The 21,796-nt window shown below is 39.4% G+C and overlaps 1 protein-coding gene across 1 annotated transcript in view; it reads left to right on the top strand.

The window, feature by feature from the left end:
* Positions 1-21,796, top strand: part of LOC140494650 (unconventional myosin-Vb-like) — a 297,411-nt gene that overhangs the window by 235,540 nt on the left and 40,075 nt on the right. Inside the window, exons 23-27 of the mRNA XM_072594066.1 lie at positions 5,203-5,296; positions 9,499-9,647; positions 17,662-17,709; positions 18,077-18,313; positions 19,317-19,414. Of these exons, the coding sequence (XP_072450167.1) occupies positions 5,203-5,296; positions 9,499-9,647; positions 17,662-17,709; positions 18,077-18,313; positions 19,317-19,414 (626 nt within the window). The remainder of the gene's footprint in view (positions 1-5,202; positions 5,297-9,498; positions 9,648-17,661; positions 17,710-18,076; positions 18,314-19,316; positions 19,415-21,796) is intronic.

Here is a 21,796-nt window from a genome sequence, read left to right as displayed (position 1 = left end):
AACATTCTATTCTTAAAGGGAAATTCTTGGTTTTAAAGTATTGCCCTCTATTTCTGGACTGACCCACAGGAGGAAACCAGGAGTGAGTCCAATGCATTGAGATGGTGCCCAGAGGGGTCACGAGAAAGTGAGGAAGTTGGCGAAGGGATTGCTGATAGTAAGCAAGAAGAGGAGTAAAATGACAAATGGGAGCTAACAAGAAGTGTGAATAGTTGAAAACTGACTCACCAGTACTTCTGATTTAGAGAGAGGCGGGCACTACAGGGGGTATAGTGCTTTACTTGCCCTCCCAACTGCATTTTGATTTCGCCGCCTCACCTTTTTTTGATTTTCAGGTAAATTAATCAATGGAAACACTTGTGATTTACTGACTCTGGCTAATTTAAAAAAAAATCTACGGGTGACTTACACAGGGGAAAAATGCTTTTTAGTTGTCTAAGAGCACTTCTGTATAAAAAAGAAAATGGGTTGGCTTTGCTGGGAATAGTATGTAGAGAACAGATCCTGGGGATGTGGTGGCCAACATACAGGAAGGTGTTCACTCTGAAATTGTTAAACTCTATCTTGAGTCCCGAGTGCCATAAGCTACCTAGGTGGAAGATTGTGTTCCTCCAGCTCGCATGGAACCTTACTGGAGCATAGCAACAGGCTTTAGACACATGTTGCATTGGCGCATTGAAGTGGCGGGCAATTGGAAGCTCTGTCAGTTTTATAAAGCAGAAATATTCCTGAAAGTGCTCACCCATTCTGCATTTTGTCTCCAATGTAGCAGAGAACACACTGAACAGCAAATGCACTTCATTCAATTTAGTCCATTGCAAAATAAATCACTGTCTGGGACTTTGGATAGTGAGAAGGGACGTGTTAAATGAGCAAGTGTTGTACCTTCTGTGATTGCATGGGAAGATTCCCTGGAAATGGTGTGGAGTGTGAACCAGGGTGTCTCTGAGGGGACATTTCCCTGCAAAATCTTGACCAGGAAGAGAAGGGGAATATATCTGGAGGTTGCAGAAATGGTGGCTTAAAATCAGTTTGGATGTGAAGGCTCATGAGATGTATGGTGAGGTCAAGGTGGGGTTCTATTGTTGAAAGGGCATGGAAGGAGTGAAGGCTAATGTGTGGGAAATGGGTCAGACATGTTCCGGAAGGGTCCCCGGACTTGGACACTAACTTGCTGAGTTTCTCTAGCAATTTGTTTTTGTTTCAGATCACCAGCATCTATATTTCTTTGACACATTAATCTAGCAAACTCCTTTGAATTACAGCCAATGCTTTTACATAATTTCTTAAACGGAGGCCAAAATTGCACACAGTTGGTCTCTCCATTGTCCTGTACATCTGAAGCATAACATCCTTACCTTTGTTTTTGACATTTAATTCCTCCTCTAATAAAGGATAACATCCCATTCACCACCTTAATTTAAGGTGCTGAACCTTTAATATTTGTTACTCACTTGTTTGCACAAATCTTTCTGCACCTCAATTCTCCATTTGAGAAATGTTGTTTTCTCATTCTTTCTGTTGGAATGAGCAGCCTCACAATTTACAAAACAATTCTGTTTGCCAGACTTGTGTAAACTTACTCCACCCATCTACGTACATCCACAACTTTTTTTGTCTTTGCAGCATAGTTTCCAACATGTCTTCATATCATCTGGAAATGTAGTTACCATGCTTTCTCCCGGATCTACATCATTTAATTAAATTGTAAAATGTTGAGATCATAGCACTGGCCTCTGAGGGGCTCCAGGTTTCATAATCTGCTAAATTTGCAGTTCCATTTATGCTCATGGCTTTCTGTCAACCAATCTTCTGTCGATGCTGAGATGTCATGTCCAACACTCAGCTTTTATTTTCCATAATAGATCTGTAGCTCCCCTTTATCCTGGGCAAATGATTTGTAATTATTCCTTCAAGGAACTCCAGTAAATTGATTTAAACATTTCCCTTTGAAACCATGCTGACTCTTCCCAATTACCTTGTTTGCTGTGTGTGCAGCTGTAATCTCTTTAATCAATTTTAACACCGCTTTTGTGACCGTTTTTTCTTTTTTTTTTGTTTCAAGCTAATTGGCTCAATTTTCTTTTTTTCTGTCTGCCAGCCCCCTCCTTGAAAGAGGTTTATAAAACCATGAGGGGCATGGATAAAGTAAATATACAAGTCTTTGGGGCAGGGAGTCCAAAACTAGAGGGCGTAGGTTTAGGGTGAGAGGGGAAATATATAAAAGGGACCTAAGGGGCAAACTGTTCATGCAGTTGGTGCATGTATGGAATTAGCTGCCAGAAGTGGAAGAGGCTGGTACAATTACAGCATTTAAAAGGCAACTGGATGGGCATATGAATAGGAAAGGTTTAGAGGGATAAGAGCCAATTGCTGGCAAACGGGACTAGATTTACTTAGGATATCTGGTTGGCATGGACAAGTTTGACCAAAAGGTGTCTTTGTGCTGAACAGCTCTAGACTCTGACCTTAACTACCTCATTAACAACCCACTTTAAGATCATATGATGAAATCCATCTGGACCCAGTTATGCCAGTCGACAGCTCAATCAGTTTTGCTTAGTTCCGCTTTGTTTGATTTTAATTTTGCCAATTCCCCTTACCCATCCACTACCTGATTCACAACTTTGTAAGGGTGGCCCATCTTTGAAAGAGACAAAATGGCCGGTAAGGGTCAAACAGAATTAAATGGCTGCTCCAGCATTTAAGTGAAACAATGTACCTTTTTGAACAGCGCTGCACCAAGGTGAATGGGAGGCCTACAAGCAACCAACTGAGAGTTTGATAAAAGGATGCCTAAGGTTAGACAAGTGATTGATTCCAGCCTCATTATTGAAAGGATGTTGTCCCAGTAGGTGAACAGTGCCCGTTCGATCAAGGGATTTAAATCTATGAACCAGTTACCCTAACTCAATAGGCAGCTTGGAAAACAGCTAAAGATCTTTTGTTGTAATCAGTTGTTTCTTTTGAGGTTCATTCATCGTATTAAGGAATAGGTTCTAGTTAAAGATTCTTCACATAATCGTAGAGTTTAACATAATTGCAGATGCACATATAACCAAAGTATAATAGCATTAGGGGGAAAGAAAACACTTTAAACTAATAAGTTGCAAACATGTCTTTCAGGACATGCCAGGCATCTTTCCAGGAGATGAGGCAAACATTTCCAGAGGCTGACTAACTTTCACATCTATGTTTAAAAAGTACAAGTAACTTTATAATAGGAAATCAATACTATGAATCTTGTGGCAGTTAGTTAAAACCAGCTGTCTTTATTATAAATAAAATTAGGACAGTGGAAAATGTGAAATAAGAATTCGATAGAGCACATGGAATATAATGAATAACAGAATTCAAACTGTTCTTCGAGATAAGCAAGTCTGAGAGGTCTGGAGGTGTATAACCAGTAACTTTGGAATGCAAATTAATAGGACGTATAGGAAGATCCCAAAGCCTGGTGACTACAATGTCTATTAAAACACAATGAGGTCCTGGGAACCTAAGGCTGTCCATAAGAATGCCCATCACTGATTTAGGTGTTTCACAGGATTGAGGGTATGGTGTAAGAGGAAGGACTCTGACCAAGTTGTAAGATTCATAAAAATGCTGTATTTCACTTTTTTTAAAAAAAGCATTGTCTTTGCTCGCTGAGCTGTAGATTAGGGAGTGATTGGGTTCTCACATTGAGGCCATCTTCAGGGGAAGATCTTTTGGCCTTCACCCTCCACTTAACCGGCTGTTGCTTGAATAAAAATCTCCTGGTCAGGGTGTTATGTTTCCTATGCGATTAGTATTAGCAAGTTTTTCTTCTATCGTTTAGTGAAGACAGAAGCAAAATATTTGTTTAGTTCATCTGTTTCCTTGTTATCTATTACTAACTGTCCATTCTCTCACCCATGATATGGTCCTTTCGAGGCATTTTTCTGTCCTGTTTCTCTTGAAGGGTGTTGTCAATCTGGTGCAAAGGTATCTGCTCAATTGAAAGCCTATTAGAAATAGCTTTGTTTTTGCTTTGAAATTACCCAAATGAATGGGTGGAGTCAAGGTTACAGACCCTGGATTTTTGTTTTGCTTTCAGTTGAAGTTGGGTTTTTGAAGTTGAAGCTTTTTGATAGCTCTTTTTTGCTGCTAGATTCATTCTCGGTGTTCTTTCTGGATTGGAGATAGCAAGAGGGAAATCATCTGTGTTTTGTTGAATTTGCTTTTGCTAAGGGTGTGGTTATGGGATGCTGCTAGGTTGGAAAATTTGAATAGTAGTTAAATCTATTAAGTTTTTTTGATAGAGCAAGTTATGCCTATTCTGTTTTGTTTGCATTTTAACTATGGTCTAAGAATTAGATTCCCTATGGTGTGGAAACCGGCCATTCGGCCCAACAAGTCTACACCATTCCCCTACATTTTATCCATGACTAATGCACCTAACACTAGGGGCAATTTAGCATGGCTAATTTACCTAACCTGCACATCTTTCGATTGTGGGAGGAAACCATAACACCTGTAGGAAACCCACGCAGACACTGGGAAAATGTGCAAACTCCCCACAGTCAGTTACACATGGCTGGAATCAAATCTGGGTGCTGTGAGGCAGTAGTGCTAGCCACTGTGCTGCCCCGAAATAGTGTTTTGCTTAAAGCCTAGTAGTTTGACCAATCATATCACATCAGAAATACAGCTCCTTGCATTTGACTTTAAACAAGATTAGTTAGGGTTTGGGCTCTCTTTTTTAATGAGGGGGTTTGGTCTTCTAGTGTGTTATGGGCCAGACCAATATTCATTTTACTTTTATTCCTTTTATAAATACCTCCAGAAGCACTTGCTATCCATTTTTACATCTTAGTTAACTTTTCATCCAGGTTAGCTACAGCTGTTGTTACTAAAGACTAATCCCATCTCTGGTTTGTGTTTGGAGGGACAAAAGCTTAAGTTCCCAATACATCAAGACCTGCAGAAGTAACCTATTCCTTTACCTATTTCCAGCTGACTGTGTATTTCTGAAGCAGATTGCTGAATTCTAACAGGTTTGATGCAAGTGTCATAATTAACATATGTTAAGCTTTTCATTTTGCAGTGGGCACTTGCATTCACAGTAAGTCAAATTTGAGTTTTTGGAAATTATCATTTGGTCTAGTTTATATCCTGCTTTGTCTGTGGTTTGGCATTTCAATATTCCTGAAAATATTAAAGTTTATAATTCTTTTTCAGCGCTTTGCCATTCTTGAAAAGGAGAAAATTGAGTTAAGTGATGAAAAAGAAGCTTTTAACAAATATCTTCAGGAACAGTCCAGGATTATTGAAGGTATTTTTAAAGTATTATTTAAATTTATTGATGGTCCTTTTTCTTTCTATTAACTTCAGTTCTAGGCACTGCTTTACATAAAGCAACATTAGTTTTAAGATCTCAATATATGACAGATTGAATGCAATACTCATCCAGATATGATAATGGAGGTAGGCACCAAAAAAAATTAATTTTAACCAAGGAAAACAAGTGCAAAGCCAGAAAATGATTGTCTATTGTACTTCCACTGATAGGGAACATTGGTCAAATGAACACTTTCTCACCTTGTCTATATATCTCATCTGGTCATAAGTGCTCATCTCATTAACAAAGCAATCTCAAATTCCCTCTGTTCTGATGGACCTTAGGCACCTTCTCTGAGAGAGACTTACCATCTCTACAATCAGCACAGGAATTTGATTTGAGGATTTGTTTTATATCCACTTGTTTTGAATGCATTTTGACCAGCGTGGTCAAAATTGCACATTGTATTTTGTTGTGGCCATCAGTGGCAGAATGGAGTAATTTTATGGCCGTTTATTGTTCATTTTCTATTATAAATATGCATAAGACTTTAGAATAACCACGCCAAGATATGAAACTTTAAAAGAGGCTGCATAAGACTGCAAGTTATTAGGGGCTCACTGTCTGACCTGGTTTTGACAGAAGATTCTTAACTCAGTGCATGTGACATTGCTAGATGTTTAGTTTGTAATAATCCATGTGCTTCACTAAATTCAGGTAATTATTTGAGATTATTCAATTTTTTGGCTCAATCAAGGGAGCTAATTATGAATAAATTATTTGGGCAGTGGGTGTGGTATGATATTTATGAATATGCTAGTGATTTAATTGATGACTCTGATTTGAAAGTAGAGCAGAAGAACAGATCCGAGCACAATGGGCAGTAATTTTTGATTTTTGGGGACTCAAAACAGAAAAGACACTCCAGCTGCATTCAGGAATTTTGTGTAACCCTGTAAATCTAAATACTGAAAGAAATGACATTTTAGAAATAAGACTACATGAATGGGAGCAGTCTTAGTGTAAATGTAGGATATTAACTAATTCAAAGTATTGGGGGAAAGGGAGTCAATTCTTCAACTTTATTTTATTCTGGCAAAGAACATTGAAAAACAAATCGCCAAAGGCCAGTTAGCATTAACATCTGTCATTGGGGAAAATACTAGGACAATGGTCTTCAAATCTTTCTTTGAGCAAATGATCACTTTTTGAATTTATGAATAAGCATTTTATTTTCAGTACTGTATTAACTTGTGTACGATATCTGCCAATGCCTTGAATTCTGGGTTGTAGTTGGAGCCTGCTAGTCATATACAGTCCACTGGATGGATATCTGTGAAGTGGGTGTGATATTTGGACTTGCGTATCTTAATTTGGCTCCAGATACATATGAGACGACATTCCTCCAAATGAAGTAAGCTTCCATTTTAAATGCACAGGATGGTAGATTCAGGAATTTTTCTGTTTTGAGTCCCCAAAAATCACAATCCCTTGATCTCTTTCAGCTCAGTAACACTTTACGTAGCATCCATCAACTTCTCTGCTTTTGTAAATCAAACACCTGTTGGAATTTGGCCAAATCTCTAATGTTTACTTTCAAGGGATAGGTTTTAGACAAACCTGACTAGCTCTACCACATCTGACTTCTGGAATCACCTGTCAAGTTTCGTTGCTAACTTCCTCAGGTGTGCATGGATGTTTTCTGGGTGGATTCACTTTCTTTGCATGTGATATTTTTCTGGCATTTTCTGCAGTCTGTGTTGTAACATTTTGTTGTAATTGGGAGAACCAGCGACTCTGTTTTAATTTAAATGCATTCACTGTACAAGTATTACATGTGGCAGTTTGCTAGTGCATCTTCGTGTGGAAGCATCAGGTGATGTGCTTTGGATTGCTGTTACTATTTCTTCTTTTACTTAGTCTTTGACTACTGAGTCAGCAACCACAGTCATTGCTTCTTTAATTATGTTGAGTCTCCGAATTACTTTTGCTAGAAGATGACAAAAGCAAAATTATGCTTCAGTGCTGGCATTACCTTTTTTTGCTATTGGTTTATAAAAAGAAATGACTTGCTTTCAAAATAACCTCCAACTCCTCAGCTTTTTGTCCAGTGTGCCATTGAAGGGAAAATTATCCTTGAATTGACTGTGCATTGTTGTGATGTTGTTCCAAAAGCATTTTTTACTTTTATTTCGACATACGAGGCAAACTCTATCGTTTACAACTGTGAACAAAAATGTTCCTATTTGGTATGTAGTTGTAAATTTTTTGGTTTCTTCTTGATAGTCCAGATTCATAACTCATCGTTATTGCTTCATCTTTGGATTTAAGGACACTTTTTTTTGCTGCAGAGCACGCTACAAGTAGACCTCTGGATCCACACCTCCAGTACATCTGGGATGTTATGGTTACTGCTTTAAAGTGTGGAGACATGGAAGGCCACGCCTGTGATTTGCAATTTGTTTCAAGAGCCTCTAGTCAGCTTGCATTGCTCAGATATTGGACATGCGGCATGGACCTAATTTGAGCAGTTGGGGGTAGAGAACATGCAGGTCTGCAGTGAACAGACAGAGGTGCAGGAGTAACCAAATTGATCCTGCAGCAAGTCCATATTGATATGGACTGAATAGCCTGTCTGTCCTTAGTACGCTTCTTCTTTTGTGTGCTATTATTGCCACCGCAAACTTGTCTTCACCTGGCAAAAATAGTCCCTCTGGACCAATATGAAACATGATGCAAAAGCTGACTTGATCTGTTAGTAGTATGCACTTTTTTTCTCTCTAGCTGTGCAGCTTCTGGAAATGGAAGTCATGCAGTGGTATGACAAACAGATGGACAGCAAGGGAATTGAAGTAGGTGGTGAGATTGACCATCGGGGACTCTGTCGATTTCAATCTGTGTCAAAGGCCACAGTATTAGAGCCCATTACAAAGGATATAATAGTAAGCATTTTAGAAATACAAAATATAACCAAGCCAAGTCAGCACAGCTTCATGAAGGGGTCATAATGTCTGACAGATTAATTAGAATTCTTTTGAAGATGTGGCAAGCAGGGGTGAAGAAACATCTATAGATGCAACATATTTAGATTTCCAAAAGATCTTTGGTAAGATATTATACATAAGATTATAGAATAAGAGCCAATGATAATGTGGATTTTTTTTTTAGTATGGATTGGCTAACTGATGGAAGACATTTGGGATGAAGACATTTTCAGGATGTCAACCTGAAATAGTGGAGTGCTGCAGGTCATGATGATTTTCAATATTTTACTAATTTTGGATGAAGGAAATGAACATTGACAAGTTTATGGATTATAGTCGAAAAGCAAGTGGTGTGGATGACTGTGTCTGTCTACAAAGGGACATAGACCAGTCAAGTGAGGGCCTCAACTTGGCAGGTGGCATATTATATGGGGAGTATTGATGTTATGCATTTTGGCAAGAAGAACAGAGGAACTGACTGTTTAAATAGAGAAAAACTGCACAATTCTGCAGAGAGGGATTGGGGGAGAGGGGGGGAATCTACTTCTGTAAATCACTAAAAGCCAGTGTTTGAGTTCAGGTGATGAAGGCAAATAGACAGGTGACTTTTTCTTTCATAGGGAATGGAGTATAAAATGAGGAAGTCTTGCTAAAGCAATACAGGGTTAAGACCTCAGTTGGGGGTTGTGTAGAGCAGAAGTAGGAGTTACCAGGTTTGAGTTGAACTGAGGTATTGAGAATATCACTCTACAGCCATGTGTCCTGATCTAAAAAGCAGGTAATTAGGAAAGTCATCTCAATTCCTAATCCAGATTCAATGGCTCTAATCTGCAACTTGTCAAACAGCTATCAAGGACCACTAAGTTATGTTTGTAATAGGAATTTATGCCAAGTATCAAGTTGCGTGGACCTCCATAACAAAAAATCCCAATATTGGTTAACTGTGGGAATTCTTACTTTAAAAGAAAGCATTCTAGAATATTCGATAATGCTAGTGTACACACCTGTTAGTGCTTAAACCTGCATTGTCAAACTTTAACTTTGTATTGCTATCATTAAAATTAAAAGGATTACATTTTGCCTGAATATTTTAGACCGTTTGAGCACTGCAATTTTAAAGATCTTGTTTCTTGTTATGCCACCCTTCACCCAATACAATTAATGAAGTGCAAATGTAAATAACATAAAGTTTTTTTTATTTGTATTTTCAAGATCAAATTTCCCTGAAGGTGGCACTAAAGAGTCAACAGTTGCATGCTGAATTTGAGGAAGAGCGATTTCATAACCAAAACCTTGTGAAAGAGTTCTCCCGCCTTGAACAAAGATATGAAAATCTGAAAGATGAACTGAATTTCATTAAGGTAATGTGAGCTTTAATTTATTTCGCATATTTACAATGTTGATAAAATGAATGTGCCAAAACCTTTTTCAGTTGTGCCACGACTTTAGATATCAACACTGCTCAAGTCTTAGGATATTGTTAGAATATGAATTAACTCTAAAATTAAAGTATTATGTTGTGTAAATAAATACCTTTTTGTATACCCGTGTGGATGGCTAGTGGGAGAAGGCATTAGAGAAACCCATCCAAAATCGATTTTATTTGTATGCATATTGACAATGTTTTCCACGTTTTCTCAACTCCATGAACAAAATTAAAAATATTTGTCTCTCCTAATGGTTTACTTCTGTGTCACATATCTTGCATTCAGGTTGCATTTCCATGCTTTCTGAAATGACTATCAATTTGTAACAATGCAAACAAAACAGCATTGTTTTCTGTTCCGAGACCACCAGGAGGCAGCAGTTTGACCTCCTTCAGCTTTATGCTACTGTAAAGTTAACCATAATCTTGCAGGCTTGTGGGAATCTGCTGGACTGTCTGTTTCTATAATAATTGCATCGGTTATTTTCTACCAGACTGAAATTTTCTTCTAATCCTATGGCTTGTTACCAAGAGCAGTTTGATACCTAATGCTAGACCTCACTGGGATGGAAATCAAGCCTGTTATTCTGAGGCAGACAGACCGTTGCACCTACTCTGAGCCGAAAGAGGGAAGGAAACAAACTGAACACACAAAAAGCCCTAGAAAACCTCAAAAAAGACAAAAACATCATCCTATTACCTGCAGACAAGGGTCGGCTCACAGTCATCCTGAACAGAAGGGCTGACATAGAGAAAGCCCATGCACTACTTGCAGACACCAACACCTACCAACAAGTGGCGCTAGATCCGACCCCACAACTAGGAAACAAAATTACATATCTCCTAAGAAAATTACACAGTTCCGGACAATTAAACAAGACGGAATTAAAAAAAAATGCAACCAGACAGGACCAACATCCCACGATTCTACAGACTACCAAAAATCCATAAACCAGGAGCCCGCCTCAGACCCATAGTCTCACTACCCGGAACACCAACTTACAAATTGGCCAAAGAACTACACACAAGACTGAAATACCTAGAAGAGACACAGCACTCCATCCACTCCACCCAGGAATTCCTAAAAATCAAAATAGAGGAAGATGAAACAATGATCTCATTTGACGCAACAGCACTGTTCACCTCCATCAGCATCAACCTGGCAAAGGAAACACTTACCACACTTAGAGACCATCTCTCGCACCCCAACGACCAATCGTCTTACCAATGAAAACATCATGAAGCTAGTGGACCTGTGCCTCACCACCCACTTCACCTTCAACAACAGTCTACAAACAAACCATCAGCACACCCATGGGATCTCCGCTATCAGGATTTTTAGAAGCAGTAATGCAAAAAAGACTAGAACAAACAGCCCTACCAACCATCAAACCAAAAATCTGGGTCTGCTACGTAGATGACACCTTTTGTCATCACAAAATGAAATCAGAGACGTTTATCATCAACACCACCCTCACAGGCATAAAGTTCACAAAGGAGGAAGAAAATGACGACAAACTCCTCATTCCTGGACATCACAGTCGAAAGAAAGGACAACGGAGAACTACAGACCTGCGTATACAGAAAACTGACAAACACTGTCCAAATACTTAACTACACCAGCAACCATCTCAACACACACACAAACGAAGCTGTATCAGGACACTATTCCAACGAGTCACCACACTGCAGCACAGACAAACTTCAGGAAACAGAACCACCTATACAACATATTCAAGAAGAACGGACACTCAAAATAGTGTGCAGATTCCTCAGAACAAACCACGACCAGCAGACCAAACACGGCCAGAAACCCTAACCACCTTACCATACATCAAAGAAGTCTCAAATGACAGCCAGACTACTAAGACCCCTCGAAATCCAAGTAGCACACAAACCCACCAATACTCTCAAACAAAAACTAACAAACGTAAAAGACCCAGTACAACCCATGGACAAAACCAACGTCATCTACAAAATTCCATGCAAGGACTGCCACAAACACTACGTAGGACAAACAGGAAGAAAGTTTTAGCCACCAGGATACACTAACACCAGCTATCCACAAAAAGACACTACCCTCTCTCCCCTACACATGGATGACAAAAAACCACTTTCGACTGGGACAACACATCTATCCTGGAACAGGTTAAGCAAAGACATGCCAGAGAATTCCTGGAGGCCTGGCACTCCAACAACAATGTCATAAACACACAGATCTAGATACCATCTATCAATCACTCAGAAAACGAACAGGAAATGACATCACAAACCCCAGGAATCCCATCCAGGGAAAACAAATAGAAAGCAGGAGATAACCGCTTCGCTTCACTTGGAGGTCGCCACTGATGTTACCTAGCCAGGTAATGAAATGTCTGGATATCAAACCTACAGCTCAGTGAGCAAACCTCCACCCTAAACCTCAACCTGAGCTACAAACCTTGCAGCTATGTCCCTGTTAACAGGATTTTGAGATGTCTCTCTTGTTTCTTGCTGCTTGATCTTCCTTCTCACGTGTTTTTACTTTGTAGGATGCACAGAGTGACTGATTCACACTTGGGTCTCTGACTTATACCACAACAATTGTTTTTAATAAGTAATCTGGTTTTCTTCAGGCTTAGTTTTTACTGCAGAGAATCAAGACCGTTTCTGAGCTTGTGGAGACCTAATGTTGTCTTGTCGTCCTATCTTGTTCACAGTCCCAAGCTGCTTAGCTACCTTGGATCCAATCTCCTGGTTTGGCAGGCAGAAGGTGTTTGTCATTCGATAACTAACTAGTCACTCGTCCACAGGCAAACCAGCCATTTGTTGCTGGCTGAATCTTCATTTTATGTACACATTTTGTCTCTAAACCACCTCCACTACTGTTTGAAGCAACTGCTGTGTAAACAGGTTACAATAAGTGTCAGGTTAGTTGCCTTCTTAAAAAAACTTTTGGAAAAAAACATTTAGTAATTTTATATCCTGCAGTTTTTGAAATTTTATTTTATCGTTGAAGTCATGAAGCTAATTCTTTTAATGAAAGACATACCAATGTAACTGCGCAGCAGTGTTGAATTATGGGAAACTATTTAGTATCTGGCTTCCTGCTTTGCAACAATTACTACACTCTAAAACAATTTCACTGCCTGTGATTGCAGACTGCTGTACAAATAAAAGTTTTAATGTTGAAAGTGCCTTTTTTTCAAGGCAACTCAGCTTGTGTAAATGCAAAAAACATTCTTAAAGTTTGCCAACTACCAGTCTGTCTAACTAGAGCTTCCCAGTCTGACCAGTTGCAACTTGTATGTGTGGAGAAGATGACACTGTGCAAGAGATGAACATGAAGAAAATTATTGCTTGCTTTTTGTTGTGTGCAAATAAAAAAAAATTGAAGTCACTTTAATCTGGTAGGATAGTTGATGTCAGGTGGCTGATCTAATTTTCCAATCAAATGATTAAAAAACTCCTTCCAACTTTATCTGAAGTCCAAAGTCATTTTGCCAAAATGCCACTTCTATTAGTCTTCCTAAGTAACCACTTTGGTCACGATAGTACATAATGTTAGTCACCTGTTGACCTGAACTGCGTTTCAGTCCTCACCTCCTAACAATTGTTAACTAATTCTACTTGCCCTCTGCCTTGTTCTTGTTTTGACAATATCTCCTTTAACTTGCTGCTGTCTCTCAGCACAGGCACCTGTGTTCAGTTCCATCATTGGGTGTCTGTTAGTGTGGAGCTTGCACATGCTTTCATGTCCGTATGGGTTTTCTCCAGATGCTATGGTGGCCTCCCAATGTCCAAAGGTGTGCAGGTTAGGTGGATTGGCCATAGGGAGTATGGAGTTACAGGAATAAGTTGGGGAGTGGGTCTGGGTAAGATGCTCTTTGGACGTTTGGTGTAGACTCCAATGGGCTGAATGGCCTGCTTCTACACTGTAGGGATTCTGATTCTAACCACCCCTTGCTTTCTTTGGGTCTAAGGTGTGGCCATGCCTAACATTTTTTCGTAGGCCCCATTATGCTTGTCTCTTTGTGGGGTACATGGAACGTTCCTTGTTCCAGTCCTCCACTCCCACCCACAATATGCAACTCTTAAGTACACTGCCATTGTTGGTGCTGCTTCCCTCTCTCTCCTCCAAATTGGAAAAAGTCATCTATTTTCCCTCCATTTTTCACCTGCTCTCTCCTTCACCCGGTCCACCTGACTCCCCTCCTCCTTTGCTCAATTTTCCGTTTCTGGGAGCAAGCTGTCCACCAGTATTCACTATAAGCCCTGACTCCCACAGTTAACCTTTATTACACATCCTCACCCTGGTTTCCTGTAAAGACTCCATTCTATTTTCCTATTCCTCTGTCGCATCTATCTGATGCCAACTTTGAAAAGGGGGCCTCCGAAATGTCCACCTGCCTCAACGAAGGATTCCCCACCACTGGTTACAGGGTCTTCACCAACCATCCCACCAGCATCCACATCCAAAGGATCATTCAGCAGCCATTTTCACCACCCCCAGCAGGATGCTACCACTGGACACCTGTTCCCTTCCCTTCCACGGGGACTGTTCTCTCTGGGACGCCTTGGTCCACTCCTTCACTCCCAACATCCCTATGGCACCTTCTGTTGCAATTGCAGAAAGTGTAACATCTGCCCATGTACTTCCTCCTTAGTTGAAGGGTCTAGATATCTTTCAGGTGAACCAGCAATTTTGCTCTGTTGTCTACTGTATTTGCTGCTCAGTGAAATCTCCCCTGCATTGGGGAGATGAAGCACAGACAGGATCACTACTTTAGCGAACACCTACATTTTGAACATGGAAATGACCCAGAGCTTGTGGAGCTTGCCACTTTATCACCCACCACACCACTGTGTTCCTTAGGTAACATCTCTTGCAGTAATCTGCCATGTTCCAGTGCAAGAGCAACACCGCTTTCATTTGGCAATCCTGAAATCTTCTTGACTCTATAATAGAGATCAACAACTTTGGGGCTTGAACACTACCTTGCCCCTCTTCCCTGAAACACCAGGCTTGTCATCACATGGGTTGCTACCACACAACTGATTTTGTTAGCCACTATTAATCCCCATTAACAGCAATTGATGCTTCCAGGCTGACCTTTAACTATTCCTTTGTTGCTCTCTCCTCTCCTGTCTCACGTTGGGCTCTCCATCAATATTTATTGCCAAACCTTTCCTCATCCACTCTACCAGCGTGTACACTAACCTTTTCCTGGCTACTATCAGTTCTGAAAAAGGGCCCCTGGCCTCCATATTAACTCTGCTTTTTCTTCAGAGATGCTGTCAGACCTGAGATTTTCCAGCAATTTTTGATTTTGATTCCAATTCTTGCCTGCCATTATCTTCACTTCTCTGGCATGAATCATTTTTCTATGTCTTTGTCTTTATCAATAGTTTTGAATCTCTTTTTGAAGACCAGTTTGCAATATTACCAATTTCAGGAGGGAAAAAAAACATTTATACTGCATAAGAAGGGAGTGATTGGTTAGCAAGTGGACTTAGGTGAAGGTGGGTACTGCAGATGCTGGAGATTAGAGTGGTGCTGGAAAAGCACAGGGCAAGCAGCATCCGAGGAGCAGGAAAATTGCCATTTCGGGCAAAAGCCCTTCATCAGCCAGCAAGTGGACTATGCTCACCAAATGCCATTTGTCAATATGTTACACTCGGAAGTAATAGACATTTACATTACATCACTATATCATGATGTTGTAGACCTGTCACTGGGTGTATCTGTTGGAATTATGAACTTGTGCAGTTAAGTTCACTTTGAATGGTATCATGTATACCCACATCCAGTGTTGCCATGGGATCGGTGCTAAACCTAGTTCTCTCAAATATCCTTGTTAGATTCCATCAGAAAATTGTCTTTGATGGAATGACTCCTTACAACCTATTTCTTGCGAACTTCCAATATGCAGGTGAGACATTTGTTATTAATGAATCCACTGCTGCATGGAAGAATTTCAATGCATGGCTTAATTTGCTTCATTCAGTATTTACATTTACACTGGAATGGAACAGGTGAAATGAGCTCCATGTCCAAGTTAATAAATTGGCCAGGGGTTCCCTATTGCGTTTAAAGGGGCTGTGAAATAGATTTAAGGGGAAGATCAGTAGATGTGCTGTGGTAAGAATTTAAGTAAGTATTTCATAACGTCATTATTCACATTTTAAAAAGTCACCTGAGATAGATGGTGGTCCAGGACAGCATGTAATCAAAAATGATGGTACACAGAGTGGTGCAAACTGGTGGCAGGTCAGAGGATTGGGAATGTTTTGGGAACCGGCAGCAGATAGCTAAAAGAGGGTGAAAATCAATTATGAAACTGAATTGGCAAGAGCTTCTGTGGGTATGTAAAAGTAAAAAAGCTACAGTACTCCCAGAAGATCTCTTTAATCTACGTGCTGCTACTTAGCAGCTACTAGCAACAGTGTAATCTTCATGCATAGTGAAATACTCATCTGTCTTGCCAGGATCTTGCACAACTTCTCTACTGTCTGAGTTGCTGTAAGGATGGATATATTTGTTTCAGTTAAATATTTGGAAGACCAACGCTCTGTTTATCTTCCTGGCAAGGCCGTTGCAAATTTGACATCATAATTGATGAGATGAGCTTCTGGCCACCTCCACAATATCACCTGATTCTGCAACTGTATCACTTCATCTGCTTAAACTCAACTGGCTTTCTAACCTCCCAGAGCATTCCAAAGCAGGTCTTACCAATCTCCTGCTTTCTAATATTCCCCTATCCCCGCTAAAACAGTCAAAGAAATAGGCTTGACAAAGATTTTGAGTCATCTGATAACCTGTCTTCATCTGTGGTTCAGTATTAGGATAAATGGCATATAATAAATATTGCACTTAAAATTGAAACTCTAATACATTTGGTATTCAATTTGTTCTGGGCAGTTTAAGTCCAAAGTCCATTTGGGTTGGTGAGTTCAATGTGTATACCTTCCAAGGAGGTGTGTAACTTCAGTCCATTAGCACCACAGGTACCCTGCCAGGTAATGAATCAAACATTTTATGCTACTGAAATTATTAATGGGCTCAAGGTCATTTGCTTAGGTTTGGCTTTAGTTCAGAAGAAAGAATACATTTCTATAAATAAAAACTTGACCTTTTTAGTTTGGGGGAAGTAGTAGCTTTTAAGTGTCTTGCATTTTTTTCAGTTTGTGTAGAAGCTTGTGCTGTTAAAAAGATTAGACCATCAGAACCAAGACAGGCTCATGTCAGCAGACAGGAATGAAGAAAATGTCACAGCAGCCCAAGGAGAAGAAACTGGGTTGGATGAAAATTAGCATTGAGATAGCGGAAATATTAGGAATAGGTTGACACTGTTTTTACTGTTGTATTTCTAACAGCCTTATTTACAATTTTAAATTAATTTTTGTTTAATAAACTTCTGTTAAAGAACACCTACAGCCTAATGTGAATGTATTAATGAATAACTGCTACAGTAACCAGCTACAGTAATTAAACATGATCTATCAAGTCAGGTTTCATCCTAGGGATTTGACCTCTCCAGTGTTACCATCAGAGAGGATCATTGTAACACTATCAGATTTTGTTTTATAATGCTGTTGAGGTGCATTGGAGCATTTTATTAATTTAAAGGTACTATGTAGTTATCGGGTGTTAATGTTGGCTTGATTATGGCAGCCCTTTTCAGGTCTGATTTTTGATTTTTAACTCTTCCAAATTTATTAAATGTTTATTTATACCTAGTTCATAAAAGTTTTTTTGTTTTGAAGTTCAATCTTTCTCACTTATGCGTTCTAATGTTGGCAAATATTGCCTTTGATTCTTTTGGATGTAACCAATCTATACCATTTTGTAGCTACTGTCCTGTACCTCCTAACTTAGGCCAAAGATAGATAAATCAATTCACCATGTTAAACAATTAATTCCATTCAATCTTGTCATTTGTAACTTGGTATGTTTACTTTAATAGGAAAATGAAATGAGAGATGCTGATATTGGAGAGATGTGTGGCATTAAGGTAATTTTTTAAGAAACTGGGTGTAAATGTGATTACATTTGAATTTTTAAAATTTAATTAAAACTTGCTAGCATGATCAGTTGCTATGATATTTACTAAACAAGTGATTAACTGAGTTTGTAAATATTTAAACAGTATTTGACTATAGCATTCCTTGTTATACTCTACTGCACTGAACAAAGCTAAGTGATAAACCAGTATCATATCTGTCACTGTATTTTTTTTTATTTTGCTGGCTTTGCTTGTGAACAATAGAATCCTTGAAATTCTTGCCATGGTTAAGATAGAATTTATCTATAAGGACTGAAAATTCTTGTTGCTCACTGCAAAGTTAACAATGAGTTAATAATATTTCAACATTTATTAGGATCAAGAGCTTGAGCTTGAAAACCACAAATTGAAGAATGAACTTGATGAGCTAAGGAAAGACCATGCTGATAACTCTACTGCACATGATTCCAAAAAGCAGAAAGAGGCTGACTCCAGTCTCCTGAACCAGCTCAAAACTGCTACTGAAGAAATTGAAATTCTGAAAGAGGAACAGATTTGGCTTAAATCTCAGCTCCTTAGGGCAGAAAAGGAGATTAACACAATGAAAAACCAGGTCAGTGGTATGTTAAAAACACATACTATTATGCAGAATTCCTATTTGCTGATGATTTGTCCATAATTGTTTTGGTTGCATATACAGTAATGGGTGGAGAAGAGGGAAAGGTGGAGAGAAAGGGAAGGTTTTTGTTGCCAAGCAGGCTATTTGGTGTCCTTCTATTGAGTTAACGTTTTAAATCTCTGCTGTTTGTTTCTTTTTTTTTTCCTTTTGGTCACCATTCCCTCATAACCACCCCTGTGGATAGCTTAAACTGAACTTTTGTAGAGGAAATGCATAGCGTAGAGCTCCAACGCAGTGTCAATTCAATGTTTGCCTTGTTCTGATACATATAGGTCTCTTGTGCTGTAACACTAATATTCTGAAGGACACTGGGGTTTTGCAGCCTGTTAATGCCAGAGAGTTTAGAGCAAAAATGTTGATGGGCCAACAGGTTTAGACTTGAACATTGCATGTAGATTTGTTTTCACTAATTTCCCATTTGATTCCAAATCCAACTTAATGAATTTCTACGCAATGTATTAATTTTCCTGTTTTTTTTGTACATTTGAATCTTCAACTTTTGCTTTTTCTGAGGAAGTGGCTATTGTTTGGCAGCTCCTCGTCTTTCGAAGATCTACAAGTTCAGGACTGGAGATATGAAACTGATGCATGTTGTCATAACTGTGCCAAGCAACTCCAAAGAATGGTCCATGTGTTGCAAACATATATTGTTCATTTAACGCTGGTTGTCTTTTTAAATGTTCAAGTTTGAGACTTAGCATGAAAGCTTAATCCTAATCAAAATTTGGGGTTAATTTGTTAGACAGCTATTCTTAAATGTTTTTGAGTAAAACGTAATGGTCATTAGCTAAAGTACAGATACCAAGGTAGAAACGAGATCTTTCTAAAGATGAAAGCAAGATAAATCTGTTGTTGCATGCATATTTCTTGCTCAAATATACTCTTACCAGGCAAAGTTTGGAATCTTCAAGTTTAAACATACATATTCTGTTCACAGGCTACTATGGCAGATGTCTTTGGGTTACCTAAAGATGGACATAAGATGTCTGAGGAAGATCTCCGATGTGCTTATGATGCTGTTCGTGTGGCCAATAGGTGAGTGAATGGAAGCTTGCTTGCAGCAAAAGCAGATTTCCAACTGGAATCAAGAACAAAAATTGTAATGTCTTTTGCTTACCAATCTCCTTTTGCTTCAAGTAGGAATGGCCAAGTTGTTATCTGCCATTTGAAACTAAGGCAATTTAGCCTGTCTTTATTTACCCTTTTGTGCATTTGTGTATGTCACTGACTCGCCAATGAGTGGCGCCCCATTGCTGCCTTTTTCATCATAGCTTTCCTTGATATGTATACAGTGAATTTTCTCAACTTTTTTTATAATTGAATCTGCTACCACTGTATTTTACAGCAATGTATTCCAGATCAAAGGAACAAATTACTGCAGATGCTGGGATCTGTACTGACGACGACAAATGCTGGAGATCACAGCAGATCAGACCGCATCCATGGAGAGAGAGAGAGCAAGCTAACATTTTGCATCTAGATGACACTTCAGAACTGTTTTTAGTATTCCAGATCTTGTTAGCTAACAAATCTGTTAGAGTTCTTATGAGGAGGTAATGAGTAAGTTAGACCAAGGAGAGGCAGTGGACATGATTTGATTTGGATTTCCAGAGTGTCTCTAACAAGGCTACCCTCAGGAGGCTGTTAAAGCTAAGAATCTATGATATTAGAGGCAATAAATGGCACAGAATTAGCTAACTTGCAGAGTGGGAATAAGAGGGTCTTTTTCAGGCTGGCAGCTGGTGACTAATGAAATTCCGCAACGGTCAGTGTTGGTACCACAATTATTCACATTGCACATTAATGTTCTGGATGAAGGAACGGAGGGCATTGTTGCTAAGTTTGTAGATGCGAAAGATAGTTGGAGGAGGCATATATATTGAGGAAGCAAGGAGGACATGGACAAGTTGGGAGAGTGGGAAAAGCAGTAACAGAGGGGATACAATGTGGGAATGTGAGGAAATGCACTTTGGTAGGAACAACAGAGGCGTAGATTTTTCTAAATGGGGAAAGGCTTCAGGTATTTGAAGTGCAAAGGGATTTGGGAGTCCTAGTTCAGAATTCTTTTAAGGTTAACATACAGGTTCAATTGATAGTTAGGAAGGTAAATACAGTGCTCCCTTTCATTTCGAGAGGGCTAGAATACAGGAGCAGGGATATACTGCTGAGGCTGTGTAAGTCTTTGGTCAGACTTATTATTGAGCAGTTTTAGCTCTGTATCTAAAGAAGGATATTTTGGCTGAGGAGGGGGTCCAGGAGAGAGTTGAGAATGATGCCAGGGATGAAGACTTGTATGAGGAGCGGTTGAGGATTCTTGGCTCGAGGGTAGAGGTGGGTGGAAAAATGGAAAGGTATCCATATTGAATGTGAAAACCTTTTCGGTAAAGAAAGTCTTGTACTGAGATTGAAACATTCAGAATACTGAGAGGCCTGGATAGTGTGGATGTGGAGAGGTGTTTCTACTAGTAGGAGAGATTAGCACCTGAATGCCCAGTCTCTGAAATGATCACCCTTTAGAACAGAGGTGAGGAGGAATTTCTTCAGGCAGGTGATAGCTAATCTATAAAACTCATTGCAACAGAAAGCTGTGCAACCCCAATTATTGAGTGTCTTTAAGACATATTAAGAACCTATCAATAAGGGGATCAAGGGTTATTAGTAGAAGGCAGGAGAATGGAACTCCAACATACCAGCCATGATTAAATAGTGGAGCTGACTCAAAGGGCCGATTAGCCTAATTCATCTCCTGTATCTCATGGTCCCATGTTCTTGTTCCTGTGCAAGTTGTGAAGAAAGATATTGTTATCATCACCTTCCCTTTCTTTCAATTCTCTCAAACATGGCCTTTGGTTACTTGTCTTGCTCCTAGCGGAGAGTAATTATAAAAATATAAACTATCAGAACCCTTTTAAATGCAGTTAAACCTCTGCACTTCCTGCTTCAGGAAAGTCTTGGTAGATCTAAATTCTGTAAAAACAGCATCCGTTATCCAACCAGGTTGGAGGGAGGAAAATTGGCAAGGTGTCCATATTGGATGTGAAGAACATTAGGCAAAGGAAGTCTTGTATTGATTTTGAATTCAGCAAGACCCCTCACTGTTGGAACAATTCCAGTTTCCGATAGCTTAAGACAGTGTTCACAATGGAAAAATCTAACTTCGTCACATATAGCTATTGCAGCAATATTAGCCATGTGCTAATTTTAGGAGGATATACTTTAGATGCACAATCACCTATCTGTCTTCAGTATTGAGGTGTGAGGTGGTATATTTTGGTCCAAAGAACACAAAGGCAAAAAGGAAGGGGTACAATTCCACAGGAGATGAGGGAGCAGAGACACTTAAAGGTGTACATGCATAGAACATTGAAGGTGGCAGGGCAGGTGGAAAGATGCAATAAATAAAGCATAGTTTCCTTG

Source organism: Chiloscyllium punctatum, chromosome 24 (assembly GCF_047496795.1).
Source record: "Chiloscyllium punctatum isolate Juve2018m chromosome 24, sChiPun1.3, whole genome shotgun sequence".
Lineage (NCBI taxonomy): Eukaryota > Metazoa > Chordata > Chondrichthyes > Orectolobiformes > Hemiscylliidae > Chiloscyllium > Chiloscyllium punctatum.
This window is presented reverse-complemented; position numbering and strand designations above follow the sequence as displayed.